This window comes from Osmia lignaria, chromosome 14 (genome assembly GCF_051020975.1).
Source record: "Osmia lignaria lignaria isolate PbOS001 chromosome 14, iyOsmLign1, whole genome shotgun sequence".
NCBI lineage: Eukaryota > Metazoa > Arthropoda > Insecta > Hymenoptera > Megachilidae > Osmia > Osmia lignaria.
Genome location: NC_135045.1, coordinates 1,812,590 through 1,829,817, shown reverse-complemented (window position 1 = coordinate 1,829,817; position 17,228 = coordinate 1,812,590). Strand labels below are relative to the sequence as shown.

At 38.9% G+C, this 17,228-nt stretch overlaps 2 protein-coding genes and 2 long non-coding RNA genes across 7 annotated transcripts in view; 2 read left to right on the top strand and 2 right to left on the bottom strand.

Annotated features, from left to right (window-relative positions):
- Positions 1–13,494, bottom strand: part of LOC117609149 (uncharacterized) — an 80,942-nt gene extending 67,448 nt beyond the window's left edge. For 2 of the 4 annotated variants that reach the window (XM_034335116.2, XM_034335112.2), the window contains exons 1-6: positions 12,901–13,043; positions 12,070–12,196; positions 11,875–12,004; positions 11,629–11,793; positions 11,354–11,555; positions 11,157–11,281 (exon numbers count right to left, since the gene is read on the bottom strand). In XM_034335116.2, the coding sequence (XP_034191007.2) occupies positions 11,157–11,281; positions 11,354–11,555; positions 11,629–11,793; positions 11,875–12,004; positions 12,070–12,196; positions 12,901–12,916 (765 nt within the window). In that variant the 5' untranslated portion in view covers positions 12,917–13,043. Of the gene's footprint in view, positions 1–11,156; positions 11,282–11,353; positions 11,556–11,628; positions 11,794–11,874; positions 12,005–12,069; positions 12,197–12,610; positions 12,750–12,900; positions 13,044–13,311 lie in introns of those variants that run through there. The other 2 variants (XM_034335113.2, XM_034335115.2) reach the window with 2 other exon arrangements.
- On the top strand, positions 12,615–14,734 carry LOC117609161 (uncharacterized). The gene is made up of 2 exons (XR_004582534.2): positions 12,615–12,720; positions 12,988–14,734. It is a non-coding gene; the product is annotated as an uncharacterized LOC117609161 (long non-coding RNA).
- LOC117609156 (tubulin alpha-1 chain) lies at positions 14,252–16,398 on the bottom strand. The gene is made up of 3 exons (XM_034335137.2): positions 16,243–16,398; positions 15,526–15,748; positions 14,252–15,447 (listed from the first exon to the last, which is right to left on the bottom strand). The coding sequence occupies exons 1-3, from the start codon at positions 16,243–16,245 to the stop codon at positions 14,321–14,323; spliced, it is 1,353 nt and encodes a 450-aa protein (XP_034191028.1). The 5' UTR covers positions 16,246–16,398; the 3' UTR covers positions 14,252–14,320.
- A 68-nt stretch (positions 16,399–16,466) lies between these two features.
- The window catches only part of LOC117609159 (uncharacterized), a 38,910-nt gene continuing 38,148 nt past the window's right edge, over positions 16,467–17,228 (top strand). Inside the window, exons 1-2 of the long non-coding RNA XR_004582527.2 lie at positions 16,467–16,600; positions 17,006–17,156. This is a non-coding gene — a long non-coding RNA (uncharacterized LOC117609159). The remainder of the gene's footprint in view (positions 16,601–17,005; positions 17,157–17,228) is intronic.

Here is a 17,228-nt window from a genome sequence, read left to right as displayed (position 1 = left end):
CATTTAAATGCACCTTAAAATTACCTGACGGCGAAAGAAATAAATTGCGAATCTAAAGGTACGATTCAATTGATGTTCTCCTGACGGTCACGAGAGACGTTACAATAATCAACTGTTAAGGTAACCACAGAACTAGAGCAAGCTTCCTAGAGCTTCCTTTCGTTCGCGTAATTACGAACAGTACCGTAATAAGCGTCTGCCTCTAACCACGCATACAATTTTCCACGCTTCTTCCATATCCTCTAGAGGAGGCCTCGAGCTCTTTCTTATCACCTACAACATCCTGCATAAATCACAGGCGAAACGGATGCGTTTAGATGCAGTTAATCGCAACACGAACCTTTTTTACAAATCTACGAATACGTCTTCATTTATCCGCGTTTAACCCGTTAATGTACGAGTTCGTGTTTCGAGTCGGTAACATTGATACGTATCGAGCAAATGATTTATTTACTACGAAAGTTGAGATAAACAAGGTGTAAAATACCTGGGATACAGTAAATTATACTGGATTGTTTTTAATTTTGGTGACCCTCTGATTAATGGGATTAAAATATAATTAAATGACGGATCATCTTTCTTCAAAATTGTGTCAAATCGGTCATAGAGTAAACGTGAGAGAGTTATGCGTCGATAAAGTGTTGTTCACCGTACTCTGCCCTTATATAGAGTTCGCTATATACCACAATGATATAACGGGTCAATGACAACCTGTCCGGTGGCTTATCAAGCCGAGACGACGATAATGCGCGATATCTGCTCCGATCCTGATGGTTCGTCGTATTTATTACTCGAGAAATGATTAGGGTGGATGTTATTCCGATGTACATTTTATTTACTTTCATTCGATGGAACAAAGTTCGTCGACCCTCTTTTTATCGATAAAACACAAATATTCAATTCAATTTCATCCTCATTTTCTAAATTTTGATTGTTCTAATGTTAACAAAATTGAAAGTATTCGAGTAATTTGAATACAATGAACTGCTAATTGAACTCACTCAAATCTGATACTCTAGTTTTTCTCTATTCATTAAACTTTCAATTAAAATAACTGTGGAAGAAATGAAGTACCGCCGTATCTGTCTCGAGTTAAATCTTGTTCAAGTATAATTAAAGGAATACAATAAATAAACTGCAGTATAATGAATAAGCATCTACTAACTGTTGGAATCCAAATGGAATGCAACAGCGAATGAATGATTATTCAAGAAATTACTGAACTACTCAATTAAACACAGATTACATTCGATGAGTATGAATCTTCTTTTAAAACCTATTAGCTGATTCACCGTTTTTTATGTTTCGCTTGATATTCAAAGATAAACTTCTCTATCCTTCCGGAAGGAAAAAAATGAAATTGAAAAACCGTAGTTTTTTATAGACAGTTGCTAATTTAAGACTGACCAGTCGCCATCGTGTGTTGGTGCTTCCTCGATCGTAAAAAGTGATCTAATTAAGCAAAACAGTTATAATTTTACAGACAGATGAGAAGCAGAGTGCATCAAGCCTTGAACGCGTTTAAGAAATAATTACTGATATTACAGCAACGTTCCTGTACAATTATTATTCACGACAGGAGTAACATTAACAGGTCTTACGTAAATTACAGAACGATGAATTATCCGAGAAATATTATATAATCACTCAGATGCGCACAGTAGATGCGATGCATTTTTAAGGTAAATTTTCATAAAAATTTCTAATCCCTAGGAAACACGGAAGAGACATTTGAATGCAAGTTGCAGGATAGCAACGCGAAGGGGCAAGTCTATCGCTCTCGACGTTAGCCAGCCGTTTCGATCGAAAAACGATCGCTATGGTAAATCAACGTGATTGATCGAACGTGGACCATGCTTTTATGTAAACGACGCGAAATGACGTTTGCATCTTACGGAACTGTATTCCGGTCCTTCCTATCTAGTCGCTTTCACGCGAGACGCGAGTAAGCTCTCGGGGATCTTTATTCCCTTCTCGTATCCTTTTTCGTCTTCCTCCAAGGAACACGTTCTCAAAAATGAACGTATCTCCATGCGAACGAGTGTGTGGTAGGCAGTTGCGCGGGTGGTGCAACAACACGAAGGAAGGTCCTTTCGGTGGTGCTTTGTTTCGCTTTTGGTCGAGGTCGACCGGAGGGACGAGATTTTTATTTCCTTCGTCGTACGGCGTCGAGTTTCTGTTAAACTCGTGTTCTCTGCACCACCGCGCAGTCTGCAGTGGTTCGACAAAAATTCGCCTTGCCTTTTTGCAATAATCTTATTTCAACGAGCAGATATCGCGTCGCGATATTTCTAATGCTTCGTGTAGGTACAACGCGTAACTAATCGGGAATTAACATCAAACAATATCAACACCAGTTTCCATTTCATATTCCAATCCTTATCGCGACGATATTATTTAAATTTCACCGGTCAATTGCGAATTAAGCGAACGGATCGAGAGCATTGTTTAGAAAGTAATTTGTAAGTATCTGACTTCTAATCGGTAATTTTATGCAAAGCAAAGCTTGTAATTCGCAGTTAGAAACTTACTTCCTTCCATCGCTACGGAAGTAACGATTATCTCTGCATATTTTTTCGTTTTTCGTTCGAACGATAATCGCCTTTCCTTTCCGTTGTCGCGAACACGTGTACCACAGGACGCGATTACTCCGTCGATTTTGAACAACCGTTTATTGGTAACATTTAACGATACCGATATTCTGTACGAAACTGCGAATTGACACCAGTGAAAGGTGGACAAGTTCGCGCGAGCATTCCAATAAACACATTTCTATTCGGTTCATAAACAGGTGAACTTGATTACGCCAGAAAGCAAGCGCAGAAACAATGATTCCACGACGGTGCTTCCTCTAACGCGAAAATTCATTTCAGCCGCGCAATTAACGCATCCTAGTCGTTGATTAATTAGCGAGCGGCGAGGAAACTAGATGGAGATCTCGAAGACGTTTCTCACGCGATCGGTAGTACACGCACTAGCTGAGTAAAATTACCGGATGAATTTTTCAACAATCGATTACGTCTACGAATGATTTAACGAGCAACGGGAAGGACAAATGACAAATCGCATCCAAAGCAAAAAATCAATAATTTCAAAGAATGACAATTGATTTCGTCGCGAAAATTGAAGATTAAAGGTGTTAAATAGAAAGTCTGAATTTTTCTTTCTTTTTCCAGGAAAATTTCCTGTTCTTTCAGAAACAAACCATACTCTCTATGACCTACTGCAATATTCGATTAACATTTCGCGTGGAAATTGCCGCAGGATCTTTTGTACTTTTCAAACGATGCGTACAATCGCGAGGATATTTACGAGCCGAACATCGGGCGCTGTTTTACCCGTTTCCGAGATTGTCTCTTCTGCTTTCGTGTCTCGCCCACGTCGATAAACGAAACGGCCAGGCTACCGTGTATCGTATTATTCGACACGAGAGGATTTCGAGGAGGAAAGCAACAAGTACCTCTGAGAGATCGAGTGACGAACGATGGGTCGAGTATGGATGGCTTGGAATATTATTTGAAATAAAATTATGAAAATGTTTTGAAATAAATGTAGCTGCTTAGGTCGACTAATTAGTCCAGATTAAATGGCTTTCGTAAAGATTATTAAATTAATTAAAATAAAATTTGCAAAAGGGAGTATCGAGCGGTCATCGGCGCCGTTAGATCGCGAAGTTATGCTAGGAAGCGAGTTAACGCTGCATTATAATAATGCGAGTGGTACAGGAAGCGGGCAGTGTCTCTGAACGGCAGCACAGTTTATTATAGCTTCAAATTGTTTCAATTGGTCTTACATGCGGGACTGGCTCTTCAACAAATTCCTCTCCACGTCCATTGTTCCCCTCATGAGTCACACTTATCTCTCTCAACTGGCTCTGTCTAGGTACCTGACTTAACTTTCACTCGGTCGTAAGACAAACGGGATAATATCTTTTCATAACGTTGATAAATTCACGGTTGTCACGTGTGTGTGCTCGTACGAGAAGTCGTATTATCGATGCCGTTGTTTCGATCGAAAACGATTTACGGCCTTTTAAATCGAGGATTCATCGAGTCATTCACGGAGAAACGCGACTCTTCGATTACGGTTAACTCATGAGGCTAACTTACAACACGGAGAGAGTATCTCAAAGGGACACGTGTTCGAATCGGTTGGTTCATCGCGGAATGATAAGTGAAAAATTGATGAAGAAACGAAAGTAATTTTACGCCGCGTTTCCGTGTCCGAAACGTGTCCGATCCAATCGACTGATAGAAATAGTTTATAACAAGCTAATAAAGGTTACGAAAGACGCGTGTACGTTTCTAAAGCGAAAAATGGGCGTGGAGCGCTTAACGATCCTTTAATTTTCAGTACTGCCAGATATAATTAATTATAATCAGCGTACCAGTTACGTAGCTCGTTACGCGTTGCGGCATTAATAAGAGAACTATCATTGCGGATGAAACGATTAATCAGGGATTTGTCGGAAAAATTACTTCAATTTATTTTCTCTACCTGTTACTTTCTTTTTCGAAGAACTGTAGAATAAACGGATACGAATGATAGGAAGATTAAACAGAATAGACGATCCAGGCTATTTTTTTTTTTATTGCCGACAGCTGAAGATTTAAATGCTAGATGACCATACATTTGTAGCGTTAAAACAGCCTTAAGACATATCTGTAAATGGCACCTTTGAATAGGCAACTTTTCTAATCGCCTCCCACATCACACCGCTGAATACATCGAACAATAAACTCCATTCTAGGCGAACAGAGAGTGTTGCCTAACGCCTATCTGTTTTTGCGTAAACATTAACCTGCGCATCGCGACTGCCGATTATGGCAACGACCGAACGAGCCTTCGCAATTGAACCCTTTCTAAATTGCACACGAGGATTGGTACTGTCATCAGACCGCATTATCAATATATCCTCAGACTTCTAAGATGAAATTAGAAATATTTCACATCGTTTTAATAAACAAACGCCCTTGCTTTCTGAACAACAAACAGAACATCCCCTGATCACGAAACTCGATTAACTATGTGGGTGTCGGCACCCAAGTTGTATCGATAGAAGTTCGAACAAACGTGTGGACAGCATGGAGCATATTATGCTTCATTAGATACCAGTTTCGTCACGCTTTCACTCGAACTTGTCCAACAATGAAACACTGAATTCAAAATGTACTTCGCTTTGGTGGCGAGACACACGACGAATCCACAGGGGGAAAGTTGCAGTCGTGACTTGTGACTTTCCACGATCTACATTGTCATTCATCGGTTCACAGGATCGCGTGTGTTGCTTCTGCATTCTCGTTCGATTAAACAGCCGAATGAAATAATTCGATCCCGATACGAGCACCGACCTCGCCTCTATTTCCCTGGACATTGAATTTTCAATGATTCGAATACGATCGAAAGACGTCGGAGTCGGAGAGCGAAGAGCGTAAAAGGTCGATGATTCTTCGTTGCCAGACAATGGATTATCGCGGTGAACAATGAACACAACACGCGAACTGAATCGAACAGAGAGATTGCGGGGTCGTTTGAGGAGTAGCTTGACTACCGTTATTATCGATACGCTCGACGATTATTTTAATGCCACGTTATGTAACCTGGCCGTGATTCCCGGTAGCTTTTACTTCTTCCTAGACGATGCACCACCGTGACGAATCCAATTAAATTCGACGTCGTATTCGCTCGGACGGACGACTGAGTTCGAGTAAGAAACGAGTAAGCCTTTGATTCATCGTGATCCACGATCACGAGTTTGTAGACGATCGGAGCTGAGCTTCGCGAACGCGCGGCAGGGAACAAATTTTGATTTGAAATCAGATTCGGGAACGTTCGACGGATCGAGAGATGCAAAGATTCGATCGGATGTTTACAGAAGCAATCGGTGTTCATCAAAGATTTCCACGCTCGATCAGCCTCGGCTCGTGTCGCTTTCAATTTCACCCTCGTTACGCGCTTACTGCAAGAAAGTTGTAGAAACATCGCGGGACCAGTGTTTAGGAGGTCGACGGTTTTTAGGGCAAAGCCGACTTACCAGCCTGTTAACGAACAATATTAATCACCGAAGCGATCTCGTCTACAGGCCGGCTCCAATTAAGGCGAACGTCACGCATTGTCTTGCTCAATTTTATTCCAAATTAATGAGTTCTCGAAAAGTTTCTCGGTTCCGTTAACGAGCCAATATATATGATCGAGCGAATTGCTAATGGGCGCTTTCTTTTCGCCAACAACACCCTCTCGAACGTGACCAGCGGAGGATCGTAGAATAAATTAAAATAGTTTTCGATCTACCTTTCTCTCTTACCATATGTTTTCTGGTGGTAAGAATCATATTCTGGGACGTGGGAAATCTACCGTGGCGTTACGATAATCACCGAGTGTTTCTAACAAATCGAAGGGAAACGAGGAAAATTTATAGCCGCACGTTTGATCTCGGTCCCGGAGCCGTTGTCTTTTTTAAACGAGACGCATAATTACGAGCGACAAGAACGTCGCCGAAGAGAATTTCACCCGATAAGATACGCCGTGAAATTTGCATAATATAGTTGATGAAAACGCGCTGATCTTCGATGATTTAGATCGCCTACCTGGAAAATCGTTCGGTTACGCTTCTGAAAGCGTGTGATTTAAAATGGAAAAACAAAGAGTCCGCGTGTTAAAAGAGAAACCATGAAAATAGAAAAATTCGAAGCTCTCGTTTCGCGGTAGCTCTTTGGAAACGGTGAAAACTCCAAATAGTTTGCTAGAATCGTTATAAATTCTGGATGTGACCTTAAAACATTGAGAGCGATCGAGATAAGAAGTAACATATACAGTCGGTGGGACTTTGAAAGTCGATGTAGATTAGCCGGCAGAGAACCGCAAAGGGTTAATTAAACGCGTGCGTGCATGACGCCTGTGTCTTGAGAAACTGGTCAATCGATTCTTCTTTTTTTTCCTACGAGACATTCAGGAGTTTTCTATTTATTTTTCATTTGACCGAAACGCGTACGGTTTTGAAAGCTATAGATCGGAATAAAGGATGTAGATCGACGGCAAGACGAGTTGCGGTGGATAAAATTGATGAGCGAGCAGGTTTCGGGTGATAGTGACCCAGTAGCTGGGAGCAACGTAACAATTCCGTTCCCAAGGTAGCGGTACCCATGGCTTCACCCTGCGGACACTTCACCGGTTCTCGGTAAACAATTAGACGCGACTTGCCCCAGATGCAGGAAACTACCGTTGCTTCTCTCAGTCATTTTTCCAACCGAGCAGAAATTCGAGTAACCCATCGCGTGATACGTAAGACCTCTGGGTCAGATCGGTCCGTTCCAGGGATCGCGACGACAGTGAAGAGGAGCTGCTTCGAATTCAGTGATTAACAAAGAATTTAATTACTGAGATTCGAAAGGATTCCTACTTAAAAGTTTCGGAGTATTAATATCGATATTGCAAAATTATTTTTTTTTTTATATATATACTTTGATGCATCGCATCGAATGCATTTCAATGCTGCAACTGAATTTTTTCTCTCCTTGGATTTAAAGTCAAAGTTTCGTATCTATTTCAGGGGTACAGGAAATACAAATAACTCGAAGAAAAGTACACCGATTGCATATCGCGAAACGAGTATCACATGGAAATTCAATCCCATGGATTGCAGTGCCAGACCAGCGAAGCATCAATGCAACACCTTAGCATTCTGCTTGCATAGCGAAGTAAATAATCCTATCGACTTGCAACGTGTCAAACTTACCACGTCCCATGATTTTTCTCATCCTACGTGCTCCTACATCCGAACTATCAAGTGAAATAATACTTTTAATCAGATCAACTTTCGACAATTCCTTCGACGTATTACGAAATTATAATGAATGAAGAATTTTAGCTAAGAAAGTTTAAGGAACATTGAATTAGAAGAACAGAAATTTTCTATCGTTAATTAATCGATCTCTTAACTACTCGATACAAAGTAACGCGAGAAAATATTTCAACAGCCTTATCGTTAATAATTCAAATTTTAATGTTCCGCACGAGACATAGATGCTTTCACTATGACAGCTAAATGAAAGTTACATCCGAACGATGAAAACACCAATCACTTTCAACGTATTTTGCTGATTTACAAGCAACCTGCTTGGACGTCGGCAACACGATCGCTTACAAATTAATCTGATCAATGGCCAATTCGGAAACAACTGTCGGAAAAAAATGAATCTTGTTCCATGCGTTCAACGATTTATCACATCCGATTCAGACGCGTATAATAATAATAACGACACTTTCACATCGTTTTAAACTTAAACACGCGTATAATCTGAAATGCGATAAAACGAGAATCCTCGTTTGCCCGTTGCATAAACCTTTCAACGACGCGTGTAAATAATGTAATATTGGTTCTTCCAGACGATGCAAGGTATAATTTATACGAGGTGCGAGGAGGTTGAAAGATCACGGGAAAATTTCATTTTACCCGAGGTCAAGCATCGATTCCGCGGAAACGAAAGAAAGTAAGAGGAGTCCTCCTTCGCGTGTATGTAAATCAAGAGGAAACAAATGTCGAAGCGGAAGAAATTCTTTTAGTATTAATATTTATTGATCTCACCTCGCGGGTATCGTTTAAAATATTCAGAGAAACAGAAAATGTATAAATAAAAATTTCGTCGAAACGTGTTATTTAGGATAGATAAGAGACGGAAGCGAAAGGTTTGTTTAACAGATATTAATTACGGAAGTAATTCAAATTTATTTGCGCGAAAATTTATGCGAAAAATGTTCAACGACGGATACAATCACGGAATGAACCCTCGTAATCGTGGTAATGAATGAATCTATATCTACACCCGGATGTTTTCAACTTATCCGGAAGCGTTTGAACTGTTTTGAGTAATACATTTGAACATAAATTGAAATCTCGGCCGTTTCTTTCAATTAACTCATGTTTTTTCGTTAGGATATCGTTCCAGGAATAGATTAGAAATTGTGATGTAAGTACGCGAAGAGAAAGAAAATGGCACAGCTGTCGAGTTAAATATATGTATCTATATTTTTATAATTTGAAATTATAAAACAAAAATTTAGTAACATCAGAAATTTTCTAAATTCATCAATTCCATATTTTCTACTTCTAAAATGGCGTTATAGAGGGAGCAGAAATTCGCAAAACCTATAAATAGCACAAGTATCTATTCAAATTTTCCCGCGTAAATGCCAGTGGTGGGGAGCCACAGGCCTATATACGCGGAGCCTTCTCCCCTCCATCGACATTCTCCTCGCGAACGCCGAGGGGGAAAGGCGGGAGTCCGAAGAAGAACGAGCGTACTATGCGCGGTACTGTACAAAGGATAATTAACAACGAACCTATGATGTATCAATGTTCCTTCTGAAACAACGAAACACCGATTGACAGGGATATTTTCATCGAACGAGGAAAGGATCGCCATCAATCTTCGTCAACTAAAATTCTCCGCCGATCGAACACGTGAATATCAGCAATTGGACACGCAACGACGTGCAATAAATACACGAGGTAAAATAAATTATCATTCGTTACTGTATATGCATCATTATCATGCCTGTTGGTCTCTTTTCTCCTTTTACTGTTCTGCTTACGCGGCCTTAATAGCGACTTTCATTTTATTCCCTATTGAATCGAAGAGCCGCGTGTATGATAAATTAATAGCTTTATCTTTCACTCAACATTCGATATCCGAATACATTGGGTAGTAAAACTATGGACAATGTGTTAATTAATGACATTTACGATCCGATTTAAATGGTATGCTATGATAACGCGAGGAAAAATCCTTGCCGTTTACGGTATCGCGCTCGAACAATGTATTCCTTGAAATTAATTAGCCGTGAACTTGCTAGCAGATAAGCAGTATCCCCCGATAAACTAATAGCGAACTGAAAGTCACATTTGAATCGAACCGTTTGGTACTTTATTCTACCTTTCCTCGTGTTTTGACGAAGAAATAATTGTAAATTTTAATCGAGTTACGTGACATTTCGATCCCGACTTTGGACCCTTTTGAAGCACGTTTCAACCTTGATTATTTTTTAAGCTCGCAATTTATAGAATCACCATAAAGCATTGGCTGATCGACAGGGCAAAATTAGCTCCGGGTTTCGTGTTAGCAAAGGAATTTTGGGTTAAAACAAACACGCGTGCCATATGGGTGTTGCAAGAGAGCAACGAACTAGAGGAAGGTATAAACAAATTTATTCGCACCAACGTGAAGAGCTAAATTTAAATTATTCGAACGAGATGCTTCGATTTCATAGATGCTCGATTTTAGAATTAAATTGTGCCACGGTTTTTAGTATGTTCGAAGTACGAAGGAAATAATGATTAAAAGGGAAGTCAACTATACTACAGACCCAGTTAAACGTCGATTTATCTTCAATTCACCACTTATCGCGGAATCCGTGAGAAACTTACACGTTTCTCTTACACCGGGAAATGAAATCGTTCTAAATTACTCTCTTTTACTACTGTCTGAGGCGGAAAAAACAAACGGTCGTATTCATTACAATTTTTTGCTATTCAGTAATATATCCTTTCATTAGCGGTAAAAACTGAATGAAACGTCTGTTATATAACGCTAATTTTCCGCGATAATGGTGTATTTATGGCACAAGTTCGCGATCAAAATAATCACTTAATTCGTACAGTAATAAGGGAGAACATTATAGTACTCCAAATAAGCTCAAAATATTAAAAGTCTTATTTTTTTAATTTTGCATAAATGCGCGTTTTCAAAAACCGGCACTACTTGTATCACCTAGCAGAGAGCGACAAAACTTTCGCATTCAAAACTTTTTATATTTTTCATAAAATAAGGAACTTTCATGCATTTTTAACGCGAGTAGAACATTTTACCATTTATGTGCAAAGGGTTATAATGCATGCAACGTGATAAAAGTAACAAAAATGAAACGATATCCTTCTTACAGATCGTGATATTATCAACACTAAGCAATGTAAAATGTATATTGAATTCTCAGCCAAACTAGTTGTCGGTATTTTATCGTAGACAAGCTCGTCTGTGATTTTACCAGCACAACTCGGTCGGTATTCTACTCGCGTTTTTATCAATGTTCAAATGAAAATCTAAGCATTCACATGCACTACAAGGATATAATTTGTAAGCAATTGCTGTTTTTTTACTCACCATATGTTCCACTGCTTTCTCCTCCAATTCCGCTAAGGTCCAGTCCATGTGGAAACTCAAAGGCTGAAGACGCGACTCCATCTCACGAAGCCATTTTCTCAAACACTTTACTTCATGTTCAAAATCTGTAACATTCTCCGTTATTAACATCGATGTTTATGATTGGTATTGTACAAGAATTCTATCGCAATAATTACCTGCTGACATATCTTGCTGATTAGATACAGGCCTCTCAACAGGTGCCATAATTTGCTCAACTAATTCCCACTTTGCGTTTAAATGGTCAACACGCCACGCCACTTCATCTTTCAAAGCAGGGGCTCGTGACACTAATTTTCCAGCTTGTTCATTAAATAACTTTCGTCTATACGCCCTACGTCGCAGCTCCTCCATGTGAGCCTAAAGCGCACATTTTGTTCTTTTTCAATTATTCTCATTTTAATCTCGTCAAATGCGAGACAAATTTACGTACCGCACGCAGACTTTTATCCAACAGATTTTCTTCTTTACAGTAAATCAGTTCTTCAAGAACCCTCAGCCATGAATATAATTCTGAGAATTGACTACTAATTTCCTTAAAGCTCCATGACTGAGTAGATACATCAGCCTCGTCCCAACTTAATTCACCATTAGCTTCCTATTAAAGTTAAAATCAAATGCAAACAGCTACATCCCATGCTTAGTTTACAGCTGGAAATGTTGAGGATGAAATACATACCTTACAACTATCTATTAAATTAGTGTCCATAATATAATCATAATTGGACCTTATCGCTGCCCAAAAGTCATCTTTACAATCCTCACGATTTACCCACAAACGTTGACTATAAAGTTGCTTTGGATCTTTCCTATTAATGTAATTCAAAGAGTTGAAACACATAAATAAATAGCAATAAATATAAAATAAACAAACCTTTTCTTTGTGAGACTGTTATATGGTCTTTCTATCGCTGTCCCCGCATTGCCATGCTTATCTAAGCCATGGCTAAGCGGTTGAAGCGAAGATAAGGAGAAGCTCATCTTCATGGCTTTGCAGTGGTCTGTAAATATGCAAAAACAAAGTTAATAATAACAATCATTAAGTGTAAAATTCTACTAAAGTGAACATTTATAGAATACATGTTCCTTTAAGAATGTTCTGACATCATTTTAAGACAGCATAGTATCAAGAGTTTGATAAATAATAGCACAAAACAGGGGAACCATTTATATGAACTCCCTCATTGTTTATAGTTGAAAATGAAAGCAGTTGCCCTCTATTGCATTTAAGTTTACAGTAAGACAACAAATGAAACAAGAATCTAACCTCACATTCACTTTTTGTGAGAATACATACTTTCTTACAGTTCATCACTGTCAAATACTGTTTACACAGTTCATTTATCACACACAAGATACTGTGTCTTACATTTGGAGAAGTATTAAAAATACCGATGAAAATAACTTTTGCATACCATTCTTTGAATTCCTAAGTTAAAAAAAAATGATTTCAGTGCATTAGAGACAACACGACGCTAAGCTTGTTTTACGTGAATTATCTCCAACGCATTGGTCGAACACACGTGTAGGTAACAGCATTTATCAGTATTGAACACATGTTACATGTACGCATTTCATACGCGTAAAAAATATCGAAGTGTACTCGTTTTATCAGAAATACAAAACTCATTTATGCTTCGGCTTAAGTTATGAGATAAGCGCACTAAGGAATCGACTAAGTCATTCGAACATTCACGTCACCCACCGGAATACTCGTTCATTTTTATCGTAATTCGTTATGAAATAAAGTGGACATTCTTTCAAATGATTTTAATCTAAATGTATTATTCAGCACAGAAGAAAAAAATGTGAATGAGGAAACCGGAGAACGTTGCAACAAGAACTCGAGTTGGAGGGGCTGTACTCCGATGCATACATCCAAGACACACAGCTTCTTGCCGTGCAAGTGAATATGCAAACAATATATCGGCATCGACACACCTGTCTCAAGCCATTATTTGTTCAAATACGTTTTTAATGAACCGTATTTATTATACAATGTCATTTCATTTCAATGTATCGATGCAATATTATATCGATATACGAGCAAAGCTTTTTACATTGTTTCTGGAGGGAAACGTTACTGAAAATTTTAAGTAATATTCGATTCACTCACTCATATTACTCGTTGTAATCAGGAACAGATGGTCGATCCATTTGGGTGCACTCTTAATTACTTGTCAATAACATTTGCACAATTTTTAACCCAACCAGACCGCCAATTTTTTTTTTTTTTTAACAAAATACCGCCTTCCACACCACTGTGCACACCGACATGCACCAACGTGCATTGCCATACTGCGCATGCGCGTCCACGGCAAGTGTAAAGCTGCGGTTCATGGCGGATTCTTAGTAAGATATCTATTCTTGCTATTAAAATAAAAGCGAGATGAACTGATGCGTACGAAACTAAGATAGGAATTAGAAGAGATATTCTTGTATTCACAATAAGAGCATACAAACCGTGATAAATTATTAGGCGAAGTAGTGCGGAATACACATGAGAGTATGCTTATTTTTGAAACTTATTCCAATCGAGAATTCTTGAACCGTTCGAGATGATACATTTAAACTATTTGAACAGATAAAGATAAGTATAAACAAAATGAAAAAGAATGAGAAAAAGTATCGTTAATAGACATTAATCTGTTATAGAATAGAAAATATGTAGCTAATTCTTATGTATTTAAAAATTGTAATAGACTTAATGAGAGAATCTAATTCTTTATTTCAAATAACATTTAATAAATCGCATGCAAAACAAATAGAAACGTTAATATAAACTTTGCCTACATCAGTTGTTGATTGCCAAGTATTGATAACGTTTATAAAACCACAAATTTCCGCGTTCTTATATTTCCACAAGTCTTTCCCGATATCCAGTAGTCATGCAATCCTTACGCGTATATGTTGCAATGTATTGCAAGTAACTAATGAAGTTTCTTTAACGTCAAGGTAATTACATTTTTTCTTGGTTTGAACAATTTCAACTCCACAAATGTAACTAACTCGTTCAGGAAGAAGGTATACATAGGATGGGTAAAATGTATCAAGACTAACGATTGCAAATTCTTTTATTTTATTTATTCGAATAGGACGTCATGGAAAAATCTTGACGAGTCTGTTTAGTATTCTTCGGCTCCTTCGGCCTCACCTTCGGCGGAATCCATACCAACTTCTTCATAATCCTTCTCCAAAGCAGCAAGATCTTCACGCGCCTCAGAGAATTCACCTTCCTCCATACCCTCGCCGACATACCAATGTACGAATGCTCTCTTGGCGTACATCAGGTCGAATTTATGGTCAAGTCGGGCCCAAGCTTCAGCGATAGCAGTAGTGTTGGACAACATGCAGACAGCTCGTTGTACTTTAGCAAGATCACCACCAGGTACAACGGTGGGTGGTTGATAATTAATGCCAACTTTGAAACCAGTCGGGCACCAGTCGACGAATTGGATGGTACGCTTTGTTTTAATTGTCGCGATGGCTGCATTAACATCCTTAGGTACAACGTCGCCTCTGTATAACATACAACACGCCATGTACTTTCCATGCCGGGGGTCGCATTTTACCATCTGGTTGGCTGGCTCGAAGCAGGCATTCGTGATTTCTGCGACCGACAGCTGTTCGTGGTAAGCCTTCTCTGCAGAAATGACCGGCGCGTAAGTAACCAGAGGGAAATGAATTCTGGGGTAAGGTACCAAGTTAGTCTGGAATTCCGTTAGATCAACGTTAAGCGCTCCATCGAAGCGAAGCGAGGCTGTGATCGATGAAACGATCTGACCAATTAGCCGATTCAAGTTGGTGTACGTTGGTCTCTCGATGTCCAAGTTACGGCGACAGATATCGTAAATAGCCTCGTTATCGACCATAAATGCACAATCGGAATGTTCTAGAGTGGTGTGAGTGGTAAGGATTGAATTGTAAGGTTCAACCACAGCAGTTGATACTTGAGGTGCTGGGTAAATTGCAAACTCCAACTTCGACTTCTTTCCATAATCCACCGACAGACGTTCCATCAACAGTGATGTAAAGCCAGAGCCGGTACCACCTCCAAAGGAGTGGAAAATTAGAAAACCTTGGAGTCCAGTACATTGATCTGCTAGTTTGCGAATACGGTCCAAAACAAGATCGACGATTTCTTTGCCGATCGTGTAATGACCGCGAGCGTAATTGTTTGCAGCATCTTCTTTGCCTGTGATCAGTTGTTCTGGATGGAAGAGCTGACGGTAGGTGCCTGTGCGAACCTCGTCTGAAAAAACGAATATATTGAAATGCAAAAATTTTGCAACAAGGTATAACGAACTTTTGTAATTCCAAAATTACATACCGACTACTGTTGGCTCTAAGTCGATGAAAACAGCCCTAGGAACATGTTTTCCAGCACCTGTTTCACTAAAGAAGGTGTTGAAACTATCGTCACCTCCTCCAATAGTTTTGTCTGACGGCATCTGACCATCAGGTTGAATGCCATGCTCCAGACAATATAATTCCCAACAGGCATTACCAATTTGGACTCCAGCCTGGCCAACGTGGATTGAGATACATTCACGCTGAAAAAAATATTATGACAAAATTTCAATTTCTGTTCAAAACAGAACATTATCAAAAAATTTGCAAAAAAAATTATAGAGTGCATCGCGGTTAATTTTATTAATATTTCAGACTATTCATATACAATATTTGACAAAACTGCATGAGATAATTTATTTCAGGTCATCGATCATGTCAGCAGAAACGACGCGCACTTCCCTCCATCATTCTTAATGGACGCGAAACAAAGAAATCTCATATTTCTACATTCAGGTATCCAAGAAATTTTTCATAATGAATTTCTCTTAAAACGATATAAATGGGAAGGTTATGACTAAAATATAGACGCTTCAACCATTTTAACGGTATCTACATAGAGGCTAAATGTGAATCATAACGGAAAGGGCGGAGCCGGCCGGTAGATACGTCGAAGAGAAGCCGTGTTCCTCCATGAATTCAGCTAAGTGAACGTTACAGTCGGTATGCGAAATTTTTCAAGAATTATTATACTCACCATTTTGAAGTCTAAAGGTGTGTTTTACGTTCTTGTAAAAAATGAGTAGTCGATAGTTGGAGCAAGTAATGGAGCTTCTGCTATCAACGACACACGATGCACGGTAGAACACCAAACGATTAATGCGCGAGCGACGCTCTCCACCGTGTCTTATACCCCTGATTATCGACTTTTTTGGCGCTCAACGATTGGTTCGCAGTGACCTCATCCTCCACTCTGATTGGTCAACGGATGACCGCAGAACGCTAGATCGCGTTCGCGCATGTTTCCTGCTAACAACATATAGTACCAGAGTTCCCGTCATGCGACATTTATTTTATTGATTTTACAAATTTCCTTGGGTGTAGCAAGAAAATTGGTATGTAACGACCTATTCATTGATTACATCATTATTGATTTTCGATAGAAAATTTGTATTAAAGAAACGTGATCGTTGTGATAATTTATTCAGAGTGTAACAGAACCTATACATGCAACGGGATGTAAATTAATACATAACGGAATTTGAATAATCAGTAATTATTTCAATCTTTAAAGAAATCACTTTTTGTACATTTATCTTATATTTAGTTTTGCTATTATTGGAAACTGACGTGGTAATTATTTCACGCTAAATAGGTTATACCTGGCGTTGCTGTACACTCGCATTCTTTTCGTTAATTACACGAACACGTCATATCATCATTAATTATTGTAATTAGCTTCATGGTTATTACAGTTCACGGATCTCTATTTTGATACTAAAGTTCAAATATTCTTCTAGCTACCAAAAACAATACATGTGACTTTCCACACCCAATGAAATGTTCCATTTCAAAGAGAAGATCATCAGAATTTCCTGTCCCACACCTAAAAAGATATTCAAGAGAAAGTTGCAGAGGAGTGTAAAGAGGTGTTTGTATTTTTCTCCTGCCGTGAGTCTCACACATTATTTTCCATTCTTATTTCCATTATTCTTTCCATTCTTGATACTTACAAGAAAGATA

Coding starts and splice junctions, on each gene's coding strand:
- LOC117609156 (XM_034335137.2), bottom strand. Junction 15,448..15,525: donor CTTAGAGCCAACAGTAGTCG/GTATGTAATTTT, acceptor TCGTTTTTTCAG/ACGAGGTTCGCACAGGCACC.